General features: G+C 54.5%; 1 protein-coding gene across 2 annotated transcripts; it reads left to right on the top strand.

Annotated features, from left to right (window-relative positions):
• Positions 1 to 2,211: 2,211 nt before the first annotated feature.
• On the top strand, positions 2,212 to 18,182 carry TCN2 (transcobalamin 2). 2 transcript variants are annotated; one of them, XM_019977663.2, is made up of 9 exons: positions 2,216 to 2,744; positions 6,037 to 6,229; positions 6,958 to 7,127; positions 9,777 to 9,938; positions 11,076 to 11,248; positions 11,372 to 11,558; positions 12,979 to 13,150; positions 15,387 to 15,502; positions 17,637 to 18,182. In XM_019977663.2, the coding sequence occupies exons 1-9, from the start codon at positions 2,681 to 2,683 to the stop codon at positions 17,696 to 17,698; spliced, it is 1,299 nt and encodes a 432-aa protein (XP_019833222.1). In that variant the 5' UTR covers positions 2,216 to 2,680; the 3' UTR covers positions 17,699 to 18,182. The 2 variants fall into 2 exon arrangements, with proteins under 2 accessions (XP_070625967.1, XP_019833222.1); XM_070769866.1 differs by lacking the exons at positions 15,387 to 15,502; positions 17,637 to 18,182 and adding an exon at positions 13,511 to 15,355 and having other exon boundaries at positions 2,212 to 2,744.
• Positions 18,183 to 21,843: the final 3,661 nt, after the last annotated feature.

The raw sequence follows: 21,843 nt of genomic DNA on the forward strand, positions 1-21,843 counted from the left end.
TTCATTCTCCTCGTGCCACCGTCATGCATATATTTTTTCACCATTTTTTTTAAATTGAAGTATAGTTGACGTACAATGTCATATAAGTTTCAGGGGTACAACATAGTGATTCAAAAATTTTAAAGGCTGTACTCCATGTTTAGTTCTGACAAAATACTGGCTGTATTCCCTGTGCTGTGCAATGTTTCCTGGTTCATAGATACAATGTAACTTTCTTTCCCTGTTGGATTCCTTCTTAGGCTGTGTCCTAGCCCAGTCATTCTGAGACCACTAAGAACACTTTAACCTAACAGAATCAGCTCAATTGATCCACTGAGATGAGGTGGAGGAACTGTGGGGGTCTGACCACACAAAGAGAAAGGTTATTACAGGATTTGGGTGAAGGGTTGGGTTAGGTAAAATGTAAACCAAACAGTATTTTTAGTTTTAATTGTTTTGGCCACATGCATTGGGGATCTTAGTTGCCTAACCAGGGATGGAACCCGCACCCCAAGCGAGGAGTTTTAACCACTGGACTGCCAGGGAAGTCCCAATCAAGCAGTATTTTGGTGGGTTTAACACAGCGCAGGGCTGCATGAGAAGGGTCAGCTTGAGGTCTGGACAGCAAAGTATCCTGTTTACCTGAAAACTACAAAGTTGAGGCAGGCAGGGACTGCTGAGTCCGGAAAATACATACTGGAGCAGCTTCCCTTGCCAAAGGGACTTGGCGCCTCCGATACTGTCTTTCTTACTAACAATTTCAAACAGCAAATTACTGATGGTTTGTGATTTTAGGGGGAAAAAGAAATCCCGGTAAAAAAAGTAATAGTCACTCAAACAGCATGGTTACTGGGACACTTTACAGCTGTGATGTGACCTTGGGAGAAGTGATGCTTCCTGTTTATGTCGCAGCTGGCTGTGTCTGTGCCTGCCTGATGCCCAGACACGCAAACTTTTACCTGCCCGTTCCAAGCCAGTGTTTACTTTCTCGGCTTGTTGCTGTTGTTTAGTCGCTCAGTTGTGTCCAACTCTTTTGCGACCCCATGGACTGTAGCCCGCCAGGCTTCTTTTGTCCATGTGATTCTCCAGGCAAGAGTACTGGAGTGGGTTGCTATTCCCTTCTCCAGGGGATCTTCCCTACCTAGGGATCAAACCCATGTCTCCTGCATTGACAGGTAGATTATTTACCCCTGAGCCACCTGGGAAGCCACGTTCCCAGCTCCAGACCCCCCAGACAGAAGTCCTGAACCAAACGATTATCATTTCCTTTTTCACTTCCCCTGACCGCATTACCTAAAACATTCCACCCCCAGTCAGTCGGTCTATTTCTACTATTTATGGAAATGCACCCCCTCCCCGGCTAGTCACCAGCGGCACCTTCAAGTTCTCAGGGGGCGGAGGTGGTGACTCTCCCAAGGAAGCTGCTTCTCACAGAGGCTGCTGTGTGGAGATGGCAGGAGACAGAATCATTGCCGAGGGTTGGGGAGCCGGGCAGCCCTGTCCCAGACCATGACCGCTCTGTTGCCCCCAGAGTTCCAAGGTCCCCCTGAAAGTCTGAACCCGAGGGGCTGCAGGAGAGCTTCACCCTGATGGGCAACACCCAGCCTCCTTGCACCGGACAGTCTAATTCTGTATTTGCAAAGTACTTCCGTGAACAGATGCACGTATCTGTATTTATTTATGTCTGTATTTATTGGCTTGTGAGAAGTCAGGCACAAAACCAGATTATCTTGAAAAAATGAACCATGGCAATTACCCATAAAATGATTGTAGAAAAAAATTGTATTTGCAAGTGATTAAAGATGTTTTAAGGTCTAAGGTTGAGCTGGAAGGGAGCTTAATTAGAATGGTCTCCTCCAACCCTTTTGACTCACACAAGAGAAACCATTTCAGACTCAGAGAGGCCAAGGTAACACAGCACCTCCAGAGCTAACTCTTGGACACAGATTCTTCTGTGGGGCTTGGTGGACGGGGAAGCCTTTGTTCTCTCTTCTCCTCGCAGAGACTATTTCTAGGTGACTTTCCTAGTCCTTGCAAGTGGCCCTGCTAACCGTGGCTTCGTGTGTCTAACGATTAAATCTCGCTCCCTAAATTGCTTTGTTTTGTCTCCCAGGAGGCGCCCATCTTTCCGGTTGGTTGAGAAAACTGGGCGGTCTGGTCCGGGTCCCGCGGCCGCGCCCCCTCTGAGCAGGCGGGCAGAGAACAGCTGACTGCTCACGTGACTGTCCCAGCTCCCAGTCCCGTTCTCCTGTCCCAGGCCGGGGTGGGCAGTTTCAGGGGCTCCTTCTGGGAGGGGTAGCAGGTAGGCACCCTAGCCTACCGTGTCTACCGAGGGCATACAGACAGGCGTGGCTGGACAGACTCAGCAGTCAGACGTTCTGCACCCCCATCCAGGGCTCTTCGGGCGGCGGGGAAAGTGTGGCTGGCCGCACTCGCCCCTGCCCCCGCCTCCAGGAAGGCCCGCGCTGCTCTGCCCTTCCTTCCCCTGTTCTTTGGCCTCCCTTTCCCCTCAGCTACAGACCTTTTCCCTTTTCCCTCTGCTGACGTAGCAATGTGCTGCCGGGCGTGGAGGGATTAATCAGTGACAGGAAGCTGCCTCTTTCGGAGCAGTGACCACTGTGGTCAGGAGAGCCTCTCTCTACCCGGCCAGCCCTAGGAGCCTGTCCCGCTCCCCGCCTGCTGTCCACCCCCTGCTCCTGCCATGGGGCACCTCGGGGCCCTCCTCTTCCTGCTGGGGGGCCTGGGAGCGCTAGCCAACATCTGCGGTGAGTAACTGGATCTAACCTGGAGAGAGGACCATCTTGTCCCAGCCCCTCATTATACAAGGGGAGAAACCAAGGCTCGGATGTGTGTTTGGGGGGTGACTTAGCCGCCCCTCGGGGCTCCCACGGCAGTTTGGACTTCCCTGAACCTCAACGCGTTTAGCGCTCTGTGTTGAGATGAACTCTACGTCTGACTTGCTACCAGACAAGATCGCTTCCATGACATCAGTCATTTGTTGATTATTCATTCAGTAAATGTTGACCGAGCCTTCGCTATGCCAAGTGTGGGACTAGGCTTTGGAGAAAAAACAGGGAGCAAGAAAGGGGTCCCAGCCCTGCCCCAGCTAGATAGAGCTTCCGTTCTAGTGAAAGGGACAGTGGTCAAGAGGCGAGTCAGTGCTGGGCTTGGGGGCTGTGGCCAAAGGAAGCCCCCGGCCTGGAGGGAGAGAGCTGGGTGCCGCCAATTCAGGGAGAAAGGGTGGGATTTCCGAGGACCAGGAGGCGATGCAGGAACTGAGACCCAAAGGAGGAAAAGGCGCTGGTGGCGGCGAGGAGAGGAGTGTGGGGGGCAGGGGGGGCCACCCCAGACAGAGGGAAAGTGAGCAGGTGGAGACCCGGGGTGTGAGGACGCCAAGGCATTAGCTTTGCACTCCACATCCAGGGGCCTGCCTGCTCCCCCGGGGGCCTCTCAGGGCCTGTCTGGGAGTCAGAGCACACAGGCTCAGGGCTGCTGACGCCCTGGAGCCCCGCAGGAAACAGAGGCAGGAAGGGAGGCACCCAGCAGCAGGATCTCTTGTGACTCATGGAGAAACCGAGAGGCAGGCTCACTTGTGTCCAGGTGACAGATGAAGCGGTCAAGGGTCATAGGGACCAGGTGACCTGCCTGCCCAAGGCACCTTGGCTTTCCAGGACTTGGCTGGAACTCGGTTCTGAGAACTCCAGGTCAGGGTCTTCCCCTGGCACCAGGAGTCTCTGACCTCTCAAGCCCTTGGCTCTTGGTTCCTGTCCAGACAGTCCCCAGGGGTGACCCAGGACCCTCTGTTGGGTATGAGCCTTTCAACAATTCATCCATAGGCTTGACCCCTTTAGAGTGCTGGGCTGGGTTTGGGGGTACAGCCCACTGCTGCCAGGCCATTTAGTCGCCCCCAGTCTCATTCCCTCACTCGTAAAAGGGGTTGAAAATGCTCCCCGGCCTTCTTCCTGGTGTGACGCAAGCATTTCTGCTCTGCCAGCTTCAAGCCCCGTGTGGTTGTGAATATGACAGGGATGCCAGCACCAGCTCCTGCATGGAATTCCCATTGTCAGAGCCAGTCCTCAGCTGGCAGAGCTGGGCGGCCCTGTGAACCCCAGGCCCAGAGGGCAGCGCGCTCACCCAGGCTCACTTTTATTGCCTCGGGGGAATCTGCCCGGCTCCTTCCTGCTGAGACTGAATCGGGTTTACCTGCCTCTCTTTAGAGCACCAGCTTGTCTTCCTGTCTCTCTAATCCCAGAGCTGACTCACCCGCTGGAGGTTGGAGCCCTGGCTTGGGCCAGGGGCTCCCTCTCCGGTTTGAAGAAGAGGGAGAGGAAAAGAGAACTGTGGAAGGACCAATAGGCAGACAGACTGGCTGAAAAATGGAGAGAACGAGATAGATCCAGAGAGAAAGAGAGAGAAATTCCTATAGAAATGGCGGTGGACACACAGAAAGCCACAGAGAAAGAGCAAGGAAAAGAGAAGTACCCTCCCCTCAAGTTCCTTTGCTCCATTCTTGGGGGTGGGGGCGGGTGGGGGGTAGCTGCCCAGCAGCTGGAATCCCCACTGCAATTAGGAGGAAAGAAAGTGAAATCGCAGTCGCTCAGTCGTGTCTTTTGGAAACCATGGACTGTAGCCCGCCAGGCTCCTCTGTCCATGGGATCCTCCAAGCAAGAATACTGGAGTGGGTTGCCATTCCCTTCCTCCAGGGGATCTTCCTGACCCAGGGATGGAACCCGGGTCTCCTGCATTGCAGGCAGATGCTTTACCATCTGAGCCACCATTAACCAATTAGGAGGAAGTAGCTGGCAAAAGTCCAAGGCCACCTGCTCAGCCCAGATCCCGTCCCCAAGGGAGGCCGGCTCCTGTCTGCTGGACTGGGAAATACCCCTGAGGCTTCTGCTTCCCTTGTGGGTGAATCCCGAAGCACACAGATAAATGGCTGCAGACAATGACGATGGCTTTCCAGCAGTTTAGCTCCCGATCTCAGGTCCTTCTCACCTAAACTCAGTTGGCAGGAAAAGCATTATTCTGAGACCTGCCCCCGAGGAAGTTCACCAGACCGCCCCAGTGAGCCAGCGGGCAGCCTGCAGTGTTGTTTTTTTTTTGTAATCGGAATAGAGTTGATGTACAATGTTGTGTTAATTTCTGCTGTACAGCAAAGTTAATGAGTTATGTGTATACCTATGTCCACTTTTTTTTAAAGATTTTTTTTCCCATATAGATCATTACAGACTATTGAGTAAAGTTCCCTGTGCTATACAGTAAGTCCTTACTTAGTTATCTGTTTTATATATATATAGACAGAGTAGTATGTACATGGGCTTCCCTGGTGGCTCAGATGGTAAAGAATCTGCCTGCAATGCACGAGACTTGGGTGAGATCCCTGGGTCAGGAAGATCCCCTAGAGAAGGGAATGGCAACCCGCTCCAGTATTCTTGCCTGGAGGATCCCAGGGACAGAGGAGCCTGGCGGGCTACAGTCCATGTGGTTGCAAAGAGGTGGACACGACTGAGTGACTAACGTTTTCAGTGTGTGCATGTCAGTCCCAATCTTCCAGTTTATCCCTCTCTCCCCTTTTCCCCACGGTAACTTTCGTGTTTTTTTCTACATCTGTGAGTCTGTTTATGTTTTGAAAACTGGATCTGTAACCTGTTCCCACGTGGGCCGAAGTTTCTGTAAATGGGTGGGACACGCCCACAGCTTTGAACTTCTGTTTTCTCTTTGCTCCCAGCACCTACATCGCAGGCAGGGCTGGCACGAGGACCAAGGCGGGTGGGGCGCGGTGCCTGGGGAACCACCCGTCGCTTGGCCAGTCTCTGATGGGCAGAGTGGCTGTCTGGTACGCGCTTCTGCCCTGGGCCCACCACCTCTTTCCTGGCCCACTCCAGCCACTCTTTCGGGATACTGGCTGCCTCTTGTTACAACCAGACTCCCCCATACCAGTCAGGTGTGTGGCCGGTGGCCATAAAGGTGGGGATGTTTATTCCCTGGAAAATACCTTGATAAGGTGCTGCTGTGGCCTCGCCCTGCACCCTCACTTGGCCTCTTCTCTTTCCTAAGAGATAACCGAGGTGGACAGCACGCTGGTGGAGAGGCTGGGCCAGCGCCTCTTGCCCTGGATGGACCGGCTCTCCCCGGAGCAGCTGAACCCCAGTATCTACGTGGGCCTGCGCCTCTCGAGCCTGCAGGCTGGGGCCAAGGAGGCCCACTACCTGCACAGCCTCAAGCTCAGCTACCAGCAGAGCCTCCTGAGGTCCGGCCATGCTCTCTCCTCCTTTCTCCGGGGCAGCCCCTCATCCTAGGAGGCAGGAGACCCGCGCTCCGGTCTGGGCCTGCCTCTGCTTTGTTGGGAGACCTTAGGGCAAGTTTCACCTCCTCTGGGCCTCTCTCCATCTGTGGAGTGGGGTTGATCTGACCGGATTGGAGATCCCAATCCAGGGCCCTTGTGCGGCCTTTGTACCGCCCTCTGCCCGACTGAGGCAGACATCACTAATCCATGGCCGCACTCTTTCACACTGAGCCCAGCGGCAGCATCGGACTATCTGCGCTCCCTTTCCAGGGGCTATTAAGGGGGGAGGGGCTTGTCCTGAGGTCCAGCTTGGGAGTTTGAATGAGGGGTGAAGGGTCAGGACCGTCAGAGAGCGTCTCCTGCTTGGGAAGTGGACGCAGGGCGAGGAGAGGAAGAAAGGGAGGCTGCAGGGGAAGCGTGGCCACAGTGGGGGGGCCAGACAGGTCACTTGGACTCAAGAGCTCTCAGAGTTTGCCCTTGAGTTCAACTTGTCATTTTTATGAAATATGTGTGATGTACACCTCACAACTTACATCGCTGACTACATCTGCCTCTGGCAGGTCTCAGAAACTTTCCAACCACTAGGATTTTTTTTTTTTCCAGTTTGTCATATTGGCAGGGAGAGTGCCCCAAGGCAGGCTCACCGGGAAGGCCCTTTCTCACAAAAGTGTTGTTCCCTGGCTTGGTCCTAGGCCTGCCTCCAACAAGGATGACAATGACTCCGAGGCCAAGCCCTCTATGGGCCAGCTGGCCCTCTACCTGCTGGCTGTCCGGGCCAACTGCGAGTTCATCGGAGGCCGCAAGGGGGACAGGCTGGTCTCCCAGCTGAAGCGGTTCCTGGAGGACGAGAAGAGGGCCATCGGTGAGGAGGCGCGGGCTGCCAGGGGCAGGGAGGGCGCATCGGACAGCATCATGGAACGTGCACATCAGCGCTTTGGGTTTTCTCCTCAAGCCTCTTTCCTGCCCTCCGCTCTGCCTGTCTTGATATTTATCGAGGCTTGGGCCTGCTCCAGGGGGAATCCTTAATCAAGCCTTTCCTGCATCCTGCATGCATTCTGTTGGCAAGTCCTGCTGCTCAGCCACCAAGCTTGGTCTGATTATCCTCCTCTGGACAACTGCCCAGCCTCCTTACTCCTTAGCCTCCCTCTGCTTCCTCTCCTGCCTCCTGACTCAACCCGGCCCACACAGAGTGAGCACTTAGAGTATAAACCTAGGAACTGCCCCAGCAGCCCAGCGGTTAAAACTCCACTTTCCAATAGAGGAGGCGTGTACTCACTGCAGATGGTGACTGCAGCCATGAAATTAAAAGACGCTTACTCCTTGGAAGGAAAGTTATGACCAACCTAGCCAGCATATTAAAATGCAGAGATGTTACTTTGTCAACAAAGGTCCATCTAGTCAAGACTATGGTTTTTCCAGTAGTCATGTATGGATGTGAGAGTTGGACTGTGAAAAAGGCTGAGTGCCAAAGAATTGATGCTTTTGAACTGTGGTGTTGGAGAAGACTTGAGAGTCCCATGGACTGCAAGGAGATCCAACCAGCCCATCCTAAAGGAGATCAGTCCTGGGTGTTCATTGGAAGGACTGATGCTGAAGCTGAAACTTCAATACTTTGGCCACCTCATGTGAAGAGTTGACTCATTGGAAAAGACCCTGATGCTGGGAGGGATTGGGGGCAGGAGGAGGATGAGATGGCTGGATGGCATCACCAACTCAATAGACATGAGTTTGGGTAAACTGCGGGAGTTGGTGATGGACAGGGAGGCCTGGTGTGCTGCGATTCATGGGGTCGCAAAGAGTCGGACACAGCTGAGCGACTGAATTGAACTGAACTGAGGAACTATGTTCTCACATACCACGAGGTGCGGCCAAAAAAAATTTTTTTTTACTAAAATAAATATACATTTGATCCTGTTAGTGCTGCGTAAACCCTGCAGGAGCTGCTCGCTGCTGTGCTCACAGCCCTCAAGCTCAGTCTGTCTGCCTATTTCTCCTCTGCAGACCCTGCCCAGCCACTTGTCCGCCCCTCTGTGGGCTCTCGTCACCCCGGCCATATCTCTCAGCTCACCTTGCAAACCAGGGTCTTGACAGATCCAGGGAACCCCCTATCTGGAAGGTTTCCTTCCGCTTCTAGCTCACTCCTGTGGGCCTCTGCCTCCCTCCCTCCCTCCCCTGGGTCACTGCCTCAGAGAGAATCCTGCCCCGGCTCCCCAGCTATTCAGAGACCTCTGTTATTCAGCCCCTTGGACCTCAGTACACGATTCAGTTATAATCATGGTCTCATGAGCATGGCAGCCAGCCCTCTCAGCGGCTCAGAATTCACAGGGAGAATTCAGGTGGGAGAGCAATTGCATATCCCTGAGGCAGAGGCGAGGTTGTGCCCACACCCCACCAGCAGAGGGCAGCACTCAGCATTTCCTCCCTCCCCAGGCAGACCCCACCCCACTGCAGTTCAGTTCAGTTGCTCAGTCGTGTCCCACTCTTTGTGACCCAATGGACTGCAGCACACCAGGCTTCCCTGTCCATCAACAACTCCTGGAGTTTAGTCAAACTCATGTCCATTGGGTCGGTGATGCCATCTAATCATCTCATTCTCTGTCTTTCCCTTCTCCTCCCGCCTTCAATCTTTCCCAGCATCAGGGTCTTTTCCAGTGAGTCAGTCCTTCGCATCAGATGGCCAAAGTGTTGGAGTTTCAGCTTCAGCATCAGTCCTTCCAATGAATATTCAGGACCGATCTCCTTTAGGATGGACTGGTTGGATCTCCTTGCAGTCCAAGGGTCTTCTCCAACACCACAGTTCAAAAGCATCAGTTCTTCGGTGCTCAGCTTTCTTTATAGAAACCACCACAACCCCCAGGGAAATCTTCTCTCCTATGGCTTCTAGGAAAAACTGCCACACCAGATTTCTACTTGGACACCTAAAAAGTTAAAGTGGCTTGATAAACAACACAGGCTGATTTTTTCCCTAAAGAAGCAGCAATTGATCTCACCTAGACTTGTTATTCCCCTGCTTCTGGGGGCCCAGGGAGAAGGCAAACTTTTGTTCGGAAAACGAGAACAGCCAGCCGCATACTGACATGTCGCTGCCTGGGCTGGGTTTGAGCAAGTCCTCAGCTAGCACTGGCTGCGCTGTCCTTGGCCTGTCATCACCGTTCACACCTCCGGGCACAGTGCCTGACACTCAGTGGTGTCTCAGCAAGTATGAGTCAAGCGGGTGAAGAAAAGAAGGGTCCCTGATAGCTCAGTTGATAAAGAATCCGCTCGCAATGCAGGAGACCCCGGTTCGATCCCTGGGTTGGGAAGATCCCTGGAAAAGGGAAAGCCTGCCCACTCCAGTATTCTGGCCTGGAGAATCCCATGGAGGGTATAGTCTATGGGGTTGCAAAGAGTTGGACACGACTGAGCGACTTTCACTTTCACCACCCAAAGGAGGGTGTCAGGGTGCTGGCAGGTGGCTGGTTGCTGGGAGGGGCAAGCGTGACGCTCCCACCCGTGGTTTTTTTGCTCCCAGGGCACAACCACCAGGGTCACCCCCGCACCAGCTACTACCAGTACAGCCTGGGCATCCTGGCCCTGTGTGTCCACCAGAAGCGAGTCCACGACAGTGTGGTGGGCAAGCTCCTGTACGCCGTGGAACACAAGCCGCATCTCCTGCAGGACCACGTCTCTGTGGGTGAGTGGGCTGCACCCTGAAGGCCAGGCTGGCGCCCCTGCAGCCCCTGGCCCCAGGCTCACCTTTCCTTGGGACCCCTCCTCTCGGGTCCATTAGGAGGCGGAATGAGGGCTCACTGTGGTGCAGGGTCTGTGAGTCAACTCTCCTCCCCGCATCCTCCACCACACTCTTACTGCAGGGCACCCCGGGCAGCTCAGCTGGCCTTTCTAGCTCAGCTTCTCTGGTAAAATAACCCCCGCAGCAGCATCTCAGTAAGAGATGTCTGGTTTTTTTTAATTAATTAATTTTAATTGGAGACTATTTACAATATTGTAGTGGGTTTTGCCATACATTGACATGAATCAGCCATGGGTGTACATGTGTCCCCATCCTGAATCCCCTTCCCACCTCCCTCCCCAATCCATCCCTCAGGGTTGTCCCAGTGCACCGGCCCTGAGCGCCCTGCCTCATGCAAGGAGATGTCTAATAAGTAAAGGATATAGCATGGCGCCCAGCATGGAGAAAGTGCTAGACACACAGCTATGATGTTCTCATCGAATAATCTGGGAAGGGACAAAACAACCAAAAATGAACCAGGAGGCCTGAGACCTGGATTCCAGATCTGCTTCCTTCCTGTGTGACGTGGGTCTCCAGGGCCCTCTCTTGCCCTGGTGCATCTCCCACTAACAGGGGACAGAGTTAAGCAGGGTCAGCCCAGGGAAGGACCTCGGGGTAATGGGCAGCCCCGGGAGGGCTGGAGGAAGGGGAGCAATAGGGTCAGAGCAGCATTTTAAAGTTTCCACCAGCTAGGGGGAACAACTCAGCCCAGTCTGCCCAGTTCCCAGGATGGCAAACTGGGATGGTCAGTCACTGGATAGAGGTCAGTGAGAGAGACTGGGGGAGGGAGGGTCAAGAGGACCTTATCCTACACCACTCGCTTGCAAACCTGCCTGCACTTTAGAATTACCAGGGGAGTTTTTTTGTTTGTTCATTTGTGGTTTTTTGTTTTTTGGGGGTGGGGGGGGGCCATACCACACAGCTTTTGGAAACTTAGTTTCCCCAACCACGAAATTAAAAGATGCTTGCTCCTTGGAAGAAAAGCTATGACAAACCTAGGCAGTGTATGAAAAAGCAAAGACATCACTTTGTCCCCTGCAGACACCATGGCCATGGCAGGCATGGCCTTCTCCTGTCTGGAGCTGTCCAACCTCAACCCCAAGCAGAGAAACCGGATCAACCTGGCCCTCAAGAGAGTGCAAGAGAAGATCCTGAAGGCCCAGACCCCAGAGGGCTACTTCGGGAATGTCTACAGCACCCCTCTGGCTTTGCAGGTGGGGAAGAGACTCCGGGGCCATGCTCTACCCTAGTGGCTGGAGGGAAGTGGACCAGCCAGGGGCTGGAAGACCCGGCCCCTCTGACCCCCCTCCTCCTTCTCTTCCCCATTCTGTCCCCAGTTGCTGATGGGCTCCCTCAGGCCCTCGGTGGAGCTGGACACAGCCTGCCTTAAAGCCAAGGCTGCTCTGCAGGCCAGCCTACAGCACAAGACCTTCCAGAACCCTCTCATGATCTCTCAGCTGCTGCCTGTCCTGAACCAGAAGAGCTATGTGGATCTCATCTCCCCAGACTGCCAGGCTCCAAGAGGTAGCTGGCTTTTCACAAAAGCCCCACTCTTTTCAATCTGCATTGAAGTCGCCCTGTCCCAGTGGGGGTGGGGGGGATCTTGCTCCATCTTGATTTGCTGAGTCAGCAGGGGTTTGCAGGTGTGCGTGGGACACACCTGCAGCTAAGATGCCTTCACAGGTTCTAGACGCTCAGTATGGGGAGGGAGACCCCAAACGGTGAGCTCTGGGCCTGCTGTGACTCTTCAGCCCCTTGTGTGATGCCCAGTACAGAAATGTTTGAATGAATGAATGAATGGATGGATGAATAGATGGATGGATGGATGGGTGCATAGATGGATGGATGGGTGGGTGGATGGATGGGTGAATAGATGGATGGAGGGATGGATGGATGGATGGATGGGTGGATGGATGGGTGAATAGATGGATGGATGGATGGATAGATGGGTGAATGGATGGATGGATGAATAGATGGATGGATGGATGGATGAATAGATGGATGGAGGGATGGATGCATAGATGGATGGATGGGTGAATAGATGGATGGAGGGATGGATGGGTGGGTGCATAGATGAATGGATGGATGGATGGGTGAATGGATGGATGGATTAATAGATGGATGGATGGATGGATGAATAAATGGATGGATGGATGGATGAATAGATGGATGGATGGATGGATGAATAGATGAATGGATGGATGGGTGGATGAATAGATGGATGGATGGATGGATGGGTGAATGGATGGATGGGTGGATGAATAGATGGATGGATGGATGGATGAATAGATGGATGAATAGATGGGTGGATGGATGGATGGGGAGAGACATTAGCTCCCCAGCTAACATTTTGATTAGCTCCCAACCTCATAATGACTCCCTGAATTATGAAGTTAGCTGCCTGAATCAGGGCTTCATCTGAGGGAGGAACTAGGGTTGGTGGGTGGGATTTGCCAGTGGAGAAGAGAGGCAGAAGGCAGAGTGGGGAGGGGGCATCAAGGGCAAAGGCTCAGAGGCGTACAGTCTGGAATTGAGGGGAGGGTCTCACTGCAGCGTGGGGTCTGGGAGGATGAGCTGGAGTGGCAGGAAGGCAGGAGGATGAAAAGGAGGGGATCCCTCAGAAGTAACGGAGGATGACATGAACAGATGTATGTTCTAGTTAACAACCCCCGGGGCTGCTAGGGGGGCAGGTAGGTGGGAGGGGGACACTGGAGCAGAGAAACCAGTGAGGGGCCTGAGCTTGGGTGGTGGGGGATGTGGGAGCTGAGGGGCTGGGGAGGCTGGGAAAGCAGCTGGATGGTATTGGTGGTGGTATTGACGGGGAGGGGACCCAGGGGAAGGAGGAGGTCCCAGTGGGCTGCAGTGTCTTCCTGGAAAGAAAGGAGGACTAAGGCCTGGCCCCCTACCCTCAAAGTGGCTGCCCCTTCCCCTCTCCCTGGCTCAGCCCTGTTGGAACCGGCTCTGGAGACCCCGCCACAGGCCAAAGTCCCGAAGTTCATTGACGTCTTGCTGAAGGTCTCCGGCATCTCCCCTTCATACAGACACTCTGTCTCTGTCCCTGCTGGCTCCTCCCTGGAAGACATCCTGAAGAACGCCCAGGAGCATGGAAGATTCAGGTGAGACCTCCCCACCTCCCAGCCCTCGCCTGACCCGACCTGGCATCCCCCGAAACAGGACTCAGTGAGGCAGGGGATGGAGACAGGGCTCCCTCGGGAGAGGCCCAGGCTTTCTCCCACCTGCTGCGCCCCCGGCGCCCCCATGCTGTGGTGGAAACAGGCGTCAGGGTTGGGAGAGCAGGCTCCCAAGGCAGACCCTGGAATCCCAGCTCTCCAGCTGGGGACCAGGCCAGATGCCTTCCCTGCAGCTCATGAGGACGGCATGGTGCCCCTCACCTCCCACCCGCCAGGGCCCGTTCGGGAGCTAGGGCATGAGGGCACAGACAGGACATGGTATTAACACATGCTTTTTGTGCACAGGGTCACGCACTTAGTAAGTGCTCAACACAGGCTAGCTTTCAGAAGGATGAGACTTTTTAGTATCAAACGATCCTGGTCCGATCCCTGTGATGAAGGAGTCACCTGGCCAAGCCTTCTGCAGAGTGTGGTGGGACAATGGCCTTCCTCTTGCTTCTCACCCTGAGATGGGATGGATCTGAGATGAGTGTTTCCAGAGCGCTGCTCTGGGCCCCGCCGTGTCCACACCTGAATAAGATGGGAGTGGTCCCCGGCGGGGATCCGGCCCAGAGGATGAGTGCCTCCCAGCGGACCTCGTGGCCTGCAGTGCGCTGATGGCCGCGTCGCGGGGCCCACACACACCAGGTGCCCTTGGCAGGCTCTGGGATCACCTAGCAGACGTGCATACTCAGTCACTCAGGCGTGTCTGACTCTTTGGCGACCCCATGGACGGTAGCCCGCCAGGCTCCTCTGTCCGTGGGATTTCTCAGGCAAGAATACTGGAGTGGGTTGCCATTTCCTTCTCCGGGGGATCTTCCTAATGCAGGGATCGAAGCCGCATCTCTTACATCTCCTGCAATTGGCAGGCAAATTCCTTATCACTGAGCCACCTGGGATTACCAAGGTCGTGTTTGGACATTGTCATCAAAATGGAAAAAAAAATTGAACTTTTTTTTTTGGCCACACCACAGCATGTGGGATCTTAGTTTCCATAGCAGAGTCGAACCCACACTCCCTTGCAGTATAAGCGAAGAGTCTCAACCACGGACCACCAGGGAAGTCCCAACTTGGACAGTTTTATTCAGAACTGCAGGACCTCTGAGAAAATGTGAGGGATACCAATCTGAGAAATGATTCTCTTGGTGGTAGAGAGGGTGCCTGAGCTGGGTTCAGGGGCCAGAAGGGAGGCATGTTCGAGGCACATGAGTGCACGGCAGAGAAAGCCGGACTCTGGAAGGAGAGAGAGGAAGAGACAGAAAGAGGGGAGAGAGCAATGGAGCGAGGCAGGCCAGCAGCGCTCTGGGCAGCCACATGGCCCCCGAGACCTGGGTACGGGCTGCTCCCTAAAACCTTCCCTTTGACCAGGTCACCCTGAGGGCATTTCTGTTTCTTAAAACTATGAAAACCCTCCATCTCCAAGGCCAATGCTACTGATAAGGAGAGAGGACAGCCACAGCATTTGAAGAGAGTCATTTTGGCAGCCGTGTCCATGCTCAGGAAGGGGTGGTGTGGAGTGTCTTGGTTGCAAAGGCCAGGAATCTAATCCAAGCCTTTCTAGTAGCAGGCAGCATGGGGTGTGTAGACTCAGAGGGAAGACTGAGCAGCCCAGCTGAGAGAATGGGGGTGCCCCTGAGCCACAGAGGGGGCTTCCCTGGTGGCTCAGTGGTAAAAAAAAAAAAACCGCCTGCCAATGCAGGAGACTCGGGTTCGATCTCTGGGTCGGGAAGATCCCCTGGAGGAGGAAATGGCAACCCACTCTAGTACTTTTGCCTGGGAAATGCCATGGACAGAGGAGCCTTGCGAGTTACAGTCCATGGAATCCCCAAAGAGCCTGACACGACTTAGCGACTAAACAACAACTGAGCCACGAAAACGCCACCGGTGTCTCTGCCTCTGTCTCACCTGCTCTACTTCTTCCTCCTGCTGGCCTCACTCTGGGCGTGGGCAGCTTCTGATTCTCACCCCGCTGCAAGGTCAGCCCCCAGAGTGGGAGGTGTCTAGGGGGCTGGAGAGGAGGTGTGGAGGAAGGGCGCCTGGTGAGGCTGCCCAGGAAGGGCTTGGCCAGTACTGCCCTGAAAGTGAGGGCAAGGTTTGTTTTCTGTGAGTGGTTCAGCTTCTGCCCTTGGGTCGACGGGAGCAAAAGTCACCTTTTCTTTCTCTTTGTCTGTCCCTTTGGTAGGTTTAGAACACAGGCCTCCCTGTCTGGCCCCTTCCTGACCTCCGTGCTGGGGAGAAAGGCTGGGGAACGTGAGTTCTGGCAGGTCCTCCGAGATCCTGACACCCCCTTGCAGCAAGGTGAGTCTGGTGGCCAGCCCCCTGCGCACGTGTTCCCCAGCCCAGCCCTGTCCCAGAACCCAGGCTTCGTCAACTCACCCCAGCTTTCCCCCAGAACCTTCCTGGTGCTCAGCCTCAGGTCACCGCTGACACTCAAGCTTGCATATAATACATTTAACTGTATTCTTAAGAACTTTTGTGTATGTCACTGTGGCAACTCTCGGAAAGCAGATAGGCAAAAAAGAAGAAATTTAAAATTGCCCACAATCCACTACCCAGCGATTAACTTTTTTTTTTTTTAACTTCTGGTATATTTTCTTCCAGGTAATTTAAAAAAATATGTACATATGTTTTTTCGTGAAAATGAAGCCATACTCTATAGCAGTGCTGTCCCATAGAAAAAAAAATGTGAGCCTCGTCACATGTAATCCTAAATTCTGTAGTTGATCAAACTAACATTAACAATACATGTTATTTAATCCAGTACATCCAATATCATTCCAAGATGTAATCAACGCAAAATTATTGATGACATATTTTGCATCTTTCTTTGGTTCCTTTCCAGTGCTCAGTAGATACATGTGGCTAATGGCTGGCGTATTGAATGGCACAACTCGATACACGTTTTGCAGTTTATCTTTTTCATCCTTAACATATGGTAGCCATCTTTCTATGCGGGTATATGCAGATCTTCCCCTTTCTTTGTAATAGCCACATAGGCTATATCATCCAGCAGGGTGCTTTGGGCTGCAAGGAACAGTAATGTGACATGAACTAGCTTCCACGATGCAGCTTTCATTGGCTCATCTCTTGGCTCCTGTGACCAGATTCCAGTGGGAGTAAGGATTTCAGGCCCAGCCCCACCTCCCCGCGACCCTCCTCCTCTCTTTGCTGGCTTCCTCCTCCAGAGAAGCTGCTCGGTGTCTTCCCGGGGCTGCTCCCTTTTGTGAGGCAGGAAACTTGTCTGTGAATTGCCCAGCACACGTCTCCTGGCATCCTGAAGGCGGACTTGGGATTCAGGCGCGTTCCTAGACCCTTCCCTGTTGCCAGGAGACGCCCCTCTGCACCCATCACTGACTAGAGAGAAGGGACCGTCGCAAAGCCTGGCTTGCCAGTCAGGGCCCAGCCCCAGTGTGGAGTGGGATGGGTGGATCGCAGCTTATCAACTCCCGCTGGGCCTTTAGCGCATCTCCAGTTTTAACGCCCCACGCCATCATAGCATCCCTGAGCATCAGCCCTATCACTGGACAAACTCTTAAGGATCATCTGTCCCCGCTCCTGGTATCTGGGACTTCTAGGGGGCACTTGCCATGTGCCAGGGGATTGGGCCATGTGCTTTACAGAAGGTGGGACTGACTGAGGGAGCCTAGTAAAAAGCCATCTTTCTCCCTGCCTGGCTTCTGGAAAAATTGAGAAATAAAACCAAGAGGCGACAGATGGAGAGACCGGATCTGGCCTCTATTACCGATAAAGGCTGGATTGAGGAGGTAGCCGAGGGGAAGAGCCTGATGGACTCAGCCACAAGGCAGACGTGGGCGGTGGTGTCCTCTACCTCCCCCACCCGGCCCCCCGGTCCAGCAGGAGGCCCGCTCCCCTGGGAAAAAGGAGGCTGGGTTGTTGGTATCATGACTACCCTCGTTTTAGAAATGGGAGCACCAGTGCTCGGAGAGGTTACATAAGCTGCCCAGAACCACACCCCTATGAGTACAGAGCTGGGGCTTGAACCCCGGCGTCTGCTGGAGCCTGGATGGTGCCTCGTGAGTGAAGGCTGACTTCCCTCGTGGTCCTGCTTCTCCCCAGACCTCCCCAAGCAGGTCCCTCTTCTGGATGGCTCCTCGGGGGGACCGTGAAGACGGTGACCCTGCCCATCAGTGTTGTCAGGGTCTCTGGTTCCTTTGGCCCCATGATGGTTATTAGGGTGCCATCTCATGCCCTCCCACCTCCCTGGGGGGTACCCCATTGCAAAGTGAGCCTGTGGGTCTCAGCGACCCTGAGGTCACACTGAGTTCAGAGTCTCCAGACTGGCTCTGCACAGAACCTGGGTTTCCCACCACCGAGCCCTGAGCCCATTTTACAGGGCAGGGGTCTAGAAGGTGAGGTCAGGATGGGGTACACTCTGCCCTGTTAACCCCCACCCCCCAACCTCTTTCTGCAGGTATTGCTGACTACAGACCCAAGGATGGAGAGACCATCGAGCTGAGGCTGGTTGGCTGGTAGCCCCCCAGGCTCACCCACGCCGCTGCCTCCCACACTTCCTGTCTCCCACCCTCCCTCCAGACACCCCGGTAATGGGCACACGCCTGATCCTGCTGCCTTCTCTTACACACTTGTCCCTGGATCCCACAGCCGCCAGCCCTGCGGGAGTCCTAAACCACCGCCCACCTGGAGCAGGGAGCCCAGCACCTCCCCCAGGAGGTCTGTCTGCCTGGGTCTGGTCCCACCTGGCCCGGCGGGTGTCCCGAGAAGGTCACTCACAGGCCGGAGGGCGTAAACGTCTCGGACTCCTCCCCGGCCGCCTCGTGAGTACCGCTCGCTCTGCGATGGGGGTCGCTTGAGGACAGCCCTGCGGCCCTGACCCTAGCTCTCCACTCTGTCGTCCAGGCTGCCGCCCCAGAGCCGGCTGCGTTGTAGCGGCTGGTGAGGGTTTCTGCAGAGCTCTCAGCCCACCTCCAGAAGGATTAAAGAGTTGGTTGTGCACGTGGCCCAGCGTCCTGATGCCTTGAGCTTGGAGTCAGTGCAGGTGCCGGGAGCAGAGGAGGGGGGACAGCCCCGTGGGCAGCAGAGGAGGGTGAGTGAGCATCCTTCTGGGTCCTGGGGGACCGAGGCTGGTGGTGGTGACGCAGATTCCTGTTTAGGAGTGTGTATTTGCTAGATGCTTTCTTGCACAACTCTGAGGTTGGATGTTTCTCTTTTCCTCTCTGCTTTCAGATGAGGAAATCAGTGCCTCAGAGAGGGAGAGTGACTTGCCCGAAGTGGCCCGGGCCTGGGGTGTGGGCTGGTGATTTAGGAGACAGACCTGGGGAGGCCTCCAGGCTCTTCCACGCAAACACTGAAAACCAGGGCCCTCAAAGATTGTGTTGACTTAAAAAAAAAAAAGCGTAACATGAGAGTAGGGAGTTAAGTTTTATTTGGGGCAAAATGGAGACTATGGCCTGGGAGGCAGAATTTTAGATAGCTCTGAGAAACTGCTCCAAAGAGGTGGGGGGGGGGGTCAGTATATATGTATGTGATTTTAGTGAAGGAGTTATGTGCGGTCAAGCACACATTTTAGGAGAAGCTTCCTGCTCATCTTGTGAAGGTTACTGCTGACCACAAGGAGCAGATGGCTCCATTACTGATGTTAGTGCTTTTCCAGATATGAGAAGATGCAAGAATTAGGCTCATAAAATCTCCTGAAAATATCCACCTGGTGGCGTGTTCTTCCAGGTTTTCCCAGAGCACAGAGTACCTCATTCTCGATCTCCACCTTGAACTCCTTTCAGGGTGTGTTAAGGTCAGTGCCTGCAGTGGCTAGTGATTTAATCCTTGTAGAGGCAGAGGGCGACTGACACTTTTTAGCTGGCAATGGCTGGGATTACACGGCAGAGTCCAATTCAGCTGGAGGCCCAGGACCCCCGAGCTTCTCCTCAGAGGACGGTCAGGGCCTCAGCTGCCAGTGGGGTGGCGACCCTGCCTGTCAGTGGGAAGGGCTGGGTTCTGGGTTCCCCTCTGAAAAGTGGGGTTCTAGCCAGGGAGGCACCCCGTCAGCCCCCTTGCACCAAGGTTAGGAAGGAGGTCCCTGGGAGGGACCCTCTGCCTGCACATCAGGTTTTACCGTGACTCTCACTGAGTCGGCAACACCGTAGATTAAACACGTGCTTCTTCCTCCAGTCCAGGGTCTGGGCAGGTGAGGGAAGTAGGCAATTTAAAAAATGCTTTGAAGGGACTTCCCTGGTGGTCCAATGGTTAGGACTTCGCCTTCCAATGCAGGGGGTGCAGGTTTGATCCCTGACCAGGGAACTAAGATCCCACATGCCTTGTGGTCAAAAAGCCAAATCATACTACAGAAGCAACATCGTAACAGATGCAATAAAGACTTTTTAAAGTAGTCCATATCAGAAAAAATCTTTAAAAAATAGAAACTGCCTTGATATTGAGACAAACATCAAAGGATCTGAAAGCCACAGGAAAACAGGACCTCTGTGTTCAAGGTGAAATGTCCACGCCCAGACCCCCAGAGCGCTGGTCCCCCTGCCCGCCTTGATCTAGGCCAAGGGTGCTCCAGAGAGGGATTCGGGACCAGCCCTGTGACCCCTTCACAGTAAGGTGAAGGCTCAGAGAGGGCTGCGGCTTGCCTCAGGTCACACAGCCTGGGGGTGGCAGAGCCAAGATCCTCACCCACTGACCCCAGCCCTTGCCCCTGAACCACCTCGTTGCCCCCCACCCCCACCCCAGGAAGCCAGGGCCCCTCCCATGGCGGGGGTGCTGGCTGGGGCGGGTCCCAGGCGAGGCTATGGGTGGGGGGTTGATGTAAAGGACCCTCGGTGGTCCAGGGTCTGGATGTGGTCCTCCGCCCCCCCCCCCCCCCCCCCCCCCCCGAGGGACTTAGTCGGGTGTGTTTGGCTCTAAGAAGCAGGAAGCTATTGAATCCTGCTCCAATCAAAGGATGTTTGCTGGGAAGGCTCAGCCCACCAAGTGAGGGCTGCAGAGGTGGGGGCAGGGCAGTGGAAGCCCGGAAGCTTGGCTCCTTGCCCCGCACCCACTCAGGCCCTCTCCTGGCCTCCCCCTTGACCAGCTTCCTCTGAACGTGGTAAGTTTGCCAGCCCCCTTTTATTTTCTCAGCCTGTGTCCCAAAGCTTGGGGAGGGGTCCGACCAGCACAGCCGACTTCTGGGCACTGGGTCAGGTGTCTAGTCTGGCTCCATCTGCAGGGACCCTGAGAGGGGGTGGGTGAGGACAGTCATGTCCACAGTAAGGATCTGATGGGGACTTCCCTGGCTGTCCAGTGGTTCAGACTCTGCACTTGCACTGCATGGGTCGTGGGTTCGATCCCTGGTCGAGGCCAAAAAGTGAAAAAAGAAAAAGAACTGTCGTAAGCAGAGGCCCTCCTTGGGAATGGGGCCCAGGTTCGTGTCTGACCCACGTTTAGAGCTGTGTGACTGCAGACAAGCCACATCCCCTCGCGCCGCATGTTCCCTAACCCGCAGCTGTGGGCAGCCACCTTGGATCAAGCCTGTGAACCCACGTCAGATCACAGACAGGAAGGCTGAGGCCCCGCAGCGAAGTGACTGGGCTGGAGACATGCAGAGACCTGTCCCACAGCCTCTGCAGCCCAGTTGCTGGAAATGGTGCTTCTTCCCTCCTGTGCCCTCAGGGTCCCTCGCCGAATCACCTGCTTCCCGCAGCAGCTGGGGTAGGGGGGTAGGGGGTTAAGGGATGGGGGTTAGGGGGTGGACACCCCAAGGGCAGTACTCAGACTTGAGGGCTCTGGGAGCCTGTGGGCAGGGCAGGCTCCTCAGGGCTGGTCTGGGTTTTGGAGGGGGCAAGGAGTGCGAAGGAGCCCCTGCTGTGTTCTGTGAAGCTAAGCGCACCCCCTCATTCTACAACGAGTGGAATATCCTGTAGAGAGCCTTGCTGCCTGCAGGTCAAAGCAGGTTAAAAACTAGGGCTCAGGACCTGGACAGACCTGGTCTGAATCCACCCCTACCACCCCAGCAGCATGAGGCCCTCCCCCTTGCCCCCACTCCCACCCCAGGGTGTACCGCTTTCTCCCTCCCACCAATCCTCTTTCCTCTTAGCTCACCTCTCACTAGGCAGGGGAGGTCAAAGGGCTTTGTGGCAGTCTTGGAGAGTGTTGACACTGCCTACCACTCCCCACTGGCTCAGCTCTGAGAAGATGGGAGGGTGGATAGTATTTTTGAGGGCTTCCCTGATAGCTCAGTTGGTAAAGAATCCGCCTGCAATTCAGGAGACCCCAGTTTGATTCCTGGGTCAGGAAGATCTGCTGGAGAAGGGATAGGCTACCCACTCCAGTATTCTTGGGCTTCCCTTGTGGTTCAGCAGGTAAAGAATCCACCTGCAATGAGAGAGACCTGGGTTCAATCCCTGGGTTAGGAACATCTCCTGGAGAAGGGAAAGGCTACCCACTCCAGTATTCTTGCCTGGAGAATCCCCATGAACAGAGGAGCCTGGCGGGCTACAGTCCATGGGGTCACAAAGAGTCGTGTCCACGACTGAGCAATTGGATGAATGGATGGAATGAATTAAAAAATACTAAAGTGAAAGTCACTTAGTCATGTTCTTCTCCAGGGGATCTTCCTGACCCAGGGACTGAAACCGGATCTCCTGCATTTAATTCATTGCTGTTTTGTTTTGTTTTTTAAT

This window comes from Bos indicus, chromosome 17 (genome assembly GCF_029378745.1).
Source record: "Bos indicus isolate NIAB-ARS_2022 breed Sahiwal x Tharparkar chromosome 17, NIAB-ARS_B.indTharparkar_mat_pri_1.0, whole genome shotgun sequence".
NCBI classification, from domain to species: Eukaryota; Metazoa; Chordata; class Mammalia; order Artiodactyla; family Bovidae; genus Bos; species Bos indicus.

What these genes read in the sequence shown, in the direction of transcription:
- TCN2 (XM_019977663.2), top strand. Translation starts at nt 2,681, where the DNA reads ATGGGGCACCTCGGGGCCCTCCTCTTCCTGCTGGGGGGCCTGGGAGCG. An exon ending in TACCAGCAGAGCCTCCTGAG is followed by an intron (nt 6,230 to 6,957) that starts GTCCGGCCATGC and finishes GCTTGGTCCTAG; the next exon opens with GCCTGCCTCCAACAAGGATG. An exon ending in CAGGAGCATGGAAGATTCAG is followed by an intron (nt 13,151 to 15,386) that starts GTGAGACCTCCC and finishes TCCCTTTGGTAG; the next exon opens with GTTTAGAACACAGGCCTCCC.